This window comes from Amblyomma mixtum, chromosome 8 (assembly GCF_055824585.1).
Source record: "Amblyomma mixtum isolate Tamu chromosome 8, ASM5582458v1, whole genome shotgun sequence".
In the NCBI taxonomy this organism is placed as follows: Eukaryota; Metazoa; Arthropoda; class Arachnida; order Ixodida; family Ixodidae; genus Amblyomma; species Amblyomma mixtum.
This window is the reverse complement of record NC_143019.1, coordinates 79,267,770-79,276,118: the sequence shown is the minus strand read 5'-3', so window position 1 is coordinate 79,276,118 and position 8,349 is coordinate 79,267,770. Positions and strand designations below refer to the sequence as shown.

General features: G+C 46.5%; 1 protein-coding gene across 1 annotated transcript in view; it reads left to right on the top strand.

Annotated features, from left to right (window-relative positions):
* Positions 1-2,984: 2,984 nt before the first annotated feature.
* The window catches only part of LOC149333139 (lysosomal aspartic protease-like), a 29,509-nt gene continuing 24,144 nt past the window's right edge, over positions 2,985-8,349 (top strand). The window contains exons 1-2 of the mRNA XM_089557654.1: positions 2,985-3,022; positions 6,359-6,452. Of these exons, the coding sequence (XP_089413780.1) occupies positions 2,985-3,022; positions 6,359-6,452 (132 nt within the window). The remainder of the gene's footprint in view (positions 3,023-6,358; positions 6,453-8,349) is intronic.

Sequence of the window (8,349 nt, the reverse complement as noted above, 5' to 3'; positions counted from 1 at the left end):
CGAAATTTGACCTTTGATGTGGACCAAAACAAATTTGGCCCAAGTCAAATTGTGGCCCAGGTCACTTCCAAATTTTCTCCGCCTCAAGCTCGGAAATCATTTTTTTTTTTCACTTTCAAGAAAAAAAACCTATGGCCAGCCTATTTTGAATGCGCTTACTACAGTGGTGACCTCCAGCTGTGTCCCGGTTCCCTCCCAAATCTGGCCCACCCAACCCCCGAAATTCGACCTTTAATTTGGACCAATATCAGTTTCCAGCCTAAATAAAATGTGCTTAATTCGATAGCGACCTACAAATCTGACACAAGTCATTGCCAAAATTTGGGCCCTCTGCCCCGAAAGTTACCTACTTGAGTTTGGACGAAAATCGATGCCGGGGCTAATTAGAATGAGCTTCATACGATGATGGCCTCGAAATTTCACCTGGAAAACTGCCAAAATTTGGCGCACCTATGGCTAAAACTTGCGAAAACAGAGTACGTAACATGAACCAAACCACATGCAGTAGAAGTAAGCAACAAGTCAAGCCAGAGGTAAGATACAACAAATTACAGTAGAAGCAAGAGCAGCTATCGCAGGCCATCCGGTTCAAACTCCACTAATTTTTCCATCCACTGATGAGCAATGTTTCTGTTGGTCCAGATACTTGTCCCTAGAACCATTGCCGCTGTTAATTTGAAGGAGATGCTGGGTATGACCACGATGACTAACGACTCTATTTTGCCCTTGTCAACGCTTTTTTGTTTCCACTTCAGGGGCGTCACAAAGCGGGCTGGTTGCACCGGCGGTTATGTCGCATCATGTCCTTTCCCCGGCTTTGCACTGTAAAAGAAATAAGAGTTCAAACGATGCCATTTACTTCAATACTAGCAATAAACAATCTTGACGACAGTGTTAGGGGCTTATAATAAGTCTGCAAAACTGCTTGGAAATCGCTGCGCTTGGTAGTGGCACTTTGCTGACTGCGGTCGTGTTGACCAATAGCTAGTACCTGAATTGAACAGCTGGATATAAGGAGAAAATACTTCCTAGGCATTTTTTTAACTCTACCTCTTTACTGCTTCTCTCGGTCTTAGTGTGCCCAGTAACGCCTACATTTAGTCGTCACTAATTGGTGCCGGGTGTATGGTCTTGCCTGTCCCACGCGGGCTCTCCGGCGAACGCTGGTTAAATCCAGGCGGCACGGAGAAGGTCATATGACTCGTGCGCCACGAATTTTCACGTACCAGCAGTCTGCTGCGGGTGCGGCACTGCAGCGCAATCTTAAAAAGGTACACTGGATGGCTAAAATTTGTCAAGATACAGTTCGCAGCGCAATGGTGGGTTGTAAATCTAAATGTTAATATGGCTATTACAAAAGGCCAGATACACAATTCTAAATCCAACCAAGCGCCTAACTGCACTAGTAAAAAGTAAGATCTAATAACTTGATAACATAGCTTATTATTTACCATAATTAACATGGTTTCTGAAGAGCGCCACCACTGCTTTGACTACACGAAATAGTGTACATTTAAGACCTAGTGGTGGGTTTTTCTGCGGTGCACGATACTGTGTTTCATGAGTACGCGGCTCTGGCTCATCGCGTGTTTTGCTTGCAATCGTTTAACTCCGTCCCTTGAAATTTAGCGTAGTGTTGAACTTGAAACATATCGTCTTGAACTTTAGCGCGCAGTAGCTTCGTCTGCAACTCCTGTTTTTTAGGCATAGGCCGGTCATATCACACGTGCTACCTAAGCGCAGAGCTGAAACATGATGTACAAAATTAAGTAATGCTCAGAATAATCAATAAAGAGGCTACTAAGCGCGTCCTACCCAAGGCGACAAGAGATTTCAAAGGCGGTGGCGTTCCGAATACTTTCTAGAAAAGCACTGGCTCTCCTCGCTAATTAAGGTTCTTCCGCTAGACTTTCTGAGATTCAGTTTGAAATGGTTTGTGCGAAAGAAGTATTTAGTACCACTTTCTGCACTCTAAACAGAAATGATAAAAAAGAGTAAGTTATCCTCTAGCGCACTCAATTTTGTAGAGTGTGCTAACAGTTGACACCGTTTTACTCAGAAGGTTTTAATCAGTAGGTTGCGTCTTTGTATCGCGTCCGGGTCACCACGATCTGGAGGTCGCCCAGGAGGTGACGGCTGCCACATTTATTAGAGGGCTACCGGAGAAAAGATTGCGACAGAGCAGCGGCAGCAGCGTCCGGCTGAGGCCAAGGTCCCAGCCCGTTCTTTAGCGCGTTGTTGCTGTTGCTGCAAGCGACACTTCGTCATCTTCGGTATTTCGCCTCTGCTGGCCTCACGGGTCGCTACCCTCTCATATAGGAGTTCTTGTGTTCAGAGTATGCATCATCGCAGGCATGAGTGCCGTACAGATGCAATTAGGGAATACTCGAGTTTTCACTACAAGGGATAGCCTTGTCTATCGCTCCACGTGCCATTCCACGGCACGTGGAGCATATCTAGTTAGTGGTGAGGTGCCTATGTCAGCCGCACGCTAGCGCAGAAAAAAGATACACCACAGCCTCGTAGCGTTGGCAGTGCGGCGAGCATCGTCAGCAGTGGCGATTGCGGACTGGCTAATTGCAAGGTTTCCGCTAGCCCGCGCACACATCGCACTCGGTTTCCTCGGTGCCGCTAGCTGAACCCCGGGCCTTTAGACCGGTGGTAAAGATGAACGCTGTGCGGTTGCATCCGATGATGCTCGTTGGCGTCGTTCTGGTTTTTTGTGTCGTCCAGTACTCAAGGTAGGGTAACCGTGGTCATATACTGCTCTTCTTTGTCGATTTGTCACTTTTTACAGCAACAATTTCAGCTTTGCCAGTAAGGTCTTTTTTGAGTAACGTAGCATCATCGTGTTTTTCATACGTAGTACTCGAAAACCTTGTCCGCTGCCTGCTGGCAGAAGTGTTGGCTAGCAAGTACCAGCACTAGGGGATCTGCGGGTGGAAACAGGGTATCCGACAGAGTTTGCAGGTGCCTGCAGTGATATGGCCCAGGTCGATCTGCAGTACGTGGCCATTACAGAGTGAGACCAGGAAATCATTATCCAGCCATTGTCTTATATTTGAACCTGCAAAGTGCAATACATTTGAGTGCTTCTCGCGTTCAGTGGAATGACAGGCTACCTTGACTGCTGGAAGCATGCGCGTGCCAAAGTGCAGTTGAGCGAAAAATGTCCTTGTCTTAAAGCGGCGGCGGAATGGTCTCACGATGCAAAATGAGGCTTAGTATAGTCAAAATGTCATGCAGGGACGTCAGTGGGGAAGTAACGCTGCCAACTGTCCATAGATTGAGGCAACAAAACAATAAAAAGGTGCTTTCAAAACTACCTGCTAAAGCCTCTAGGAAGAGCACTAGTACTGCTCAGTGCATACGTTGGGTTTATTTATGGAAATACGGGTTAGACGCATCGTTCAGAGAATAGCTGTAATATGCAAGTGGTCTCTGGGTATTACGGACGCGTACAGGCGTCGGTTGAAATCTGCAAAGGGACTTATTTCCACTTTTAAGGGCATAGAGTGCTTTTATGTTGCTTGAAAGTATGTGGACTCGTTGTACCAGTGCGGCCGGTTGTTGCTAATTCAAGGCTTTAATTTTGGAACTTCACACCTAGGCACACCTTCCACTGGGTCGCACAGCTTTTGGCACGGTTGTTTGCGCAGCACCCACCTTGGAAACAGCGGTGGACGCTCGGGGAATGCATGCAGTGTCGTTTTTCTCGTCTTCATTGCCGCTCAGCCATTGCGTCAGGCACTTTTATTTGGCATCTAGACGCCAGATGCGTGATCCTAGAGAAAGTAGGCCTTCAGCCGTCGAAGCAAAACGGCTCCTTAAAGGAAATCCTGGAGCGCCTTGCCGATTGAGGAAGAGAGAATGATGGGAAAAGTTTGTAGAGCTAGGCTCACCCGTTCAGTGCACGAAGCAGCTGAAGCTGGCATAGCTTTCGTTTCGGTCATAGCCCTGCATTCTACCGTCGATCCACCTTCGGTTGCGCATTCCCTCACATATGTCATAATTTGATCTTTCCATCCTTTCCGTCCTCGTAAAAAGAGCAAAATATGTCATAGGTGAGGGAATGCGCAAAGAAGTGTGGTTCGACTATCCCTTCCGTTCTTCCATCCTGCTGTGCTCGGCTGCTGATCCGAAGGACGTGGGTTCGATGCCAGCTGCGGCGGTCGCATTTCGATGGAGGCGAAATTCTAGAGGCCGTGTACTGTGCGATGTAAAGGCACGTTAAAAAACCCCGGGTGGTCGAAATTTCCGAAGCCCTTCACTGCGACGTCTCTCGTAGCGTGAATCGCTTTGGGACACTAAACCCCATAAACCAACCTTCCATCTTACTCCTTTCCTCTTCCGTGACAACTGCAGCATCATCCACTTGCTGAATTCAAGGTTACTCTTTCATTTGCGTGGTAGCCACCATCTGGTTGCCCACCATGCCGCAGTTGCCATGACGTCTTAAGGCGGCGTCACCTTCGCCTCCCACCCCCTCTTTTTCTCTTTCCTCTCTCACTTTCATTGTCCATTCTCTCCAGTAAAAGTTGAGAGGGGATTTCACTTCGCCTGCCACTGTTGGCTTGCGGCGAGCATTGAGTCAAATTTTATTGAATTAAATTACTTAAAATGACTTTAGTTAGCCGGTTAATTATTGCAATTCGCCAATTAGGGGCTACCGGCTCAGGCTCTGATTCCAAGGTAGCACGCAGAGCTCTATAACAGAACCAAGGCTGAAACAGCTTGTTCAGTGAAAAATACTGCACTGGTGGTATATTGATCAGAATTATTGATCAGATATTCTTCAGAATATTGGTCAAAATTACGGGAAGCGTATGTGAAGGAGCATCACCGTAAAGGATGGTATGAGATCACCCGTATTCATTCTAGAGTGCGCATGTGATCTGCACATATCCGGGAGCACCCTGAGAACTGCTTAAGCTACGCACTGGATAAATAGAGGCCGCTCCAGTGGCAAATACTGCGCGACAGGAGCCGGAATAATTTACAGCTAAGTATCGCGGAACTGCACTCCAAAGGCTTTACCTTTCCGCGAAAGTTTCTGTACAGCTAGTCACTTCTTGAAAAGTATCGCGCGTGCTTCGACTTGGAGGCCCAGCGGCGCCGACGCGAAGCAGAACGGCAATTGGGATAGAGAATGAGCTTGCACAGTTGTCATGCCTCCCCCCCCCTTTCCCCCTGCGAAACAAGTTTTATGATCTTGTTTTCAGAGCGCTTGTTTCGTGTTCTATCTACTGCTTTTTTGTGGCTCTGGGTTGGTGCAAACGCTTAACGCTCCAAGCTCGATACAAGGTGCGAAGTCGTTTGCGTGTAGCATCTCCAGGGCGTTTGTTTTACCTAAATACACCGATATCGGGGAGCCTTCTACAGTTAGCTTACCGTAAGTAACAACTGCAACTCGTTTCTTGGGCACGTTAGGTTGTTTGTAGAAAATGTGCGCTCTCTACAGGAAACATCCACACTATATGGAGGGGATAAAATGATAACCCATAGTTTCTTAGAGCTCAGATGCATAAAAGACGATTATGGGCAGGTGTTCTCTCACACCAAGCCCAATACCCTAACGGACGACGCTCAGTCTATCAACAGGTGTTGTGGGCATGCCCGTGCATTCGCATGCTTTCTCGACTTCCTCGTCTCCCGACGCAACAGCACCGGGCAGCGGATGTTCCCATGATGCTTTTAAAAAAGTGGGCGGCAGCACACAATCTGCACTCCTACAATTCGTTTGAAACGGAGTCTCTTATATGACGCTGCTATTCTTTCTTTTTTTCATCAAATGAAACTATTGTTATGGGTTCTAGTGGTGCTAGTGACGCTAGAGACAGATAGAATATTATCTTGGTATCCGTGTTTCGATATCTTTACTATCCCTAACGGTTTATTAATACACAGTTTGAGCCCTCGACTGGAAGGCTCGGGCAGCATTCTGTGTAGCCATCGAAAGAACATTAAGGACTGTTGAAAAGGGTATAACGTAGAAGAACTCACCTTCTGGCTACTAAAATACATTAATTCCTTATGTTTTGACTCTTTGTAGTCAAATATGATACTTCCTATATGGCGATAATCACCTTCATTAAATTACAGAATCTGCCGGTAGATGGCAGCACAGTAAAAAACGAAATGCATGCTTCTCAATACCTTTGAAGAGCCCTTTTCTGCGGCGTAAAAAGGGGGATGTATGTGTCCCATTGCCCTATAAAGGCTTAAGTCTTGTCATAGAGAGCTGGAATCCTGGCCATGAATAACTGTAATTTAGGCCTCTTGATTCCTGTGTACGATGTGTGTTCAGAGAGCATTTGAGATTGAAATGAATTTCGCGCCTTTTGAAATTTCTTTCTAGTTGCTGGAACGCAAGTGAAGAAAGCCTTGACACCGCACCAAAGGCCCCACTCCAGGCCGGCACGTTCTCGGTGCCACTCGTCAACTACAACAACGTAAGTGGAGTATCGAGATTTACTCATAAATCACTTGTCTAGACGTACCCTTTTATCGAAGGCATGACGGGTAAGTTTGTATTGAGCTGATATTTTTACCGTTGATTGTTCATCGTATTTAGTCTAGGCTGTAGGACTCGGTTTCAAACGAAAATGCGTTGCTTTTTCCAGGAAGAGGTTTATTCAAGAACATTTATGAAACGTTACCTAGCAACATGAACAGTAACAGCAAGATGAAAGATTCTTCCTGATATTTTATAGGGCCACTGAAGACCACCGCGCCCCGTTGTCCGGTACCGGTAGATAAATGTTTTAAGCTGAAATATTTTTACTGAAGAATAAGAGCTCCTTGTACAAGTTTCCAAGGTGGGTAATTAGGAAGAGGGTAACTTACTCAAAATGAAAAACCCAACTGTGAGTGATAAATGCTGGTAGCCACGCATTCTACATTCACGTCGGTCTTCTTCCACATATTTGTTGCAGTGCTCTCCCCTATACATCAGTGGCTTTGGTTTTAAGTTACGAACGCCAAGGTCGCTGGATCGAATCCTGTTTTGGCGGCCGTATTTAGATGAAAGCGGAATACAAAAATGTCCGCGTGCTTAGTGATGTCCGCGCACGTTAAAGAGCCCTAGGTGGTCTAATTTCATGCGCAGCCCTGCAGTACGACATCCATCGTAACCCATACGTCGCGTCAGAATGTGGATCCTTGCAATTAAAAAATTTTAACTTCTGAAACAACGTTTTCTAATTTTCCTCTTGAACATTTCCGACGAGTTCGGCTGCTTTGAGAATTTTTTTTTTTTAATTTACAGTAGCATGCAGAAGCCGTTGCCGTTCAGACGAGCTCTATGGCGCTTCTGCATGCAATCTGTTTTGGGTCAGAGGTTCTGAGAATTACGGCTCTCTAATCATCGTGCCAAATCAGCCGATGAGTCCGTACTGTCATTGAGTACGTGCATGCATACTGTGATCTTACCAGGCATGAAGGGTGACTGATGACAGTGATAATTATTCATGCCTTCCCTCTTTTTGGCAGTGTGGTGAATGTTCACGCCTTTGTTTTGAAGAAGTCACACCAACTCCCCTAAGGCACGCAAAGTGCTATCAGGGTGACGAACAACACCCGTTGATTCGCGCCCTTTCCCCACTTAATATCTAGGAAGAGGGGTTCATGCAAGAAAAGATGTCCTTAAAATGCATCCTCCAACCATCTGGCACTGGTGTGGCAGTGTGTGGCGTCTGTAAAGGTATCTTCTAGATTAGCCAGAGGGCCTGCTCGGGGGTTCAAATCCATCTGTATAAGAAAGTTGTTTCTTCGTTATGCGTGAATTCTGTTCGAAAAACCGCGCGAGCTTCGGCATCGCCATCGCCACTATTTCTGATAGATGTCTGATTCGGTTTTGCAAAGAATATTAGCTAAAGTATTCAGTGCATTGAACAGCCGAGCCCCAGGTCCTTCGGCAGAAAAAAAAATATTTTATAAAATGATACCGAATATTTCTATAATCTAGAGTGAGGTTTCAGCTTTTTGGAACTATTGAGAATGGGAACCCCACCCTGTCTCACTGTTGGGGCTGGGTCATCTCAGCCTGCTGCCATTGTTGCGCAGAGCTGAGCGAAAAAACGGTCGAGTCGACGGTGAGTCAACGGAACGTTTATGTACAGTATGTACAAGGGCTTTACATAATCGGCACAAGGGACGAGAGCACAACGGGCTAGCACAAAGGAGTAGGGCGATGCCACGGAAGAGCGTCTCTCTGGCGTGATGACTCGTCTGCAACCCGTCTACTCCACCGGCTCAGCGCGGTTCTGTTTTAGTAGCCTCCGGTGACGGTTGCACCAGCCAGCCGTTCTAACCCTACAATCATGTCACGGCACTGTCCACTTTTCGAAT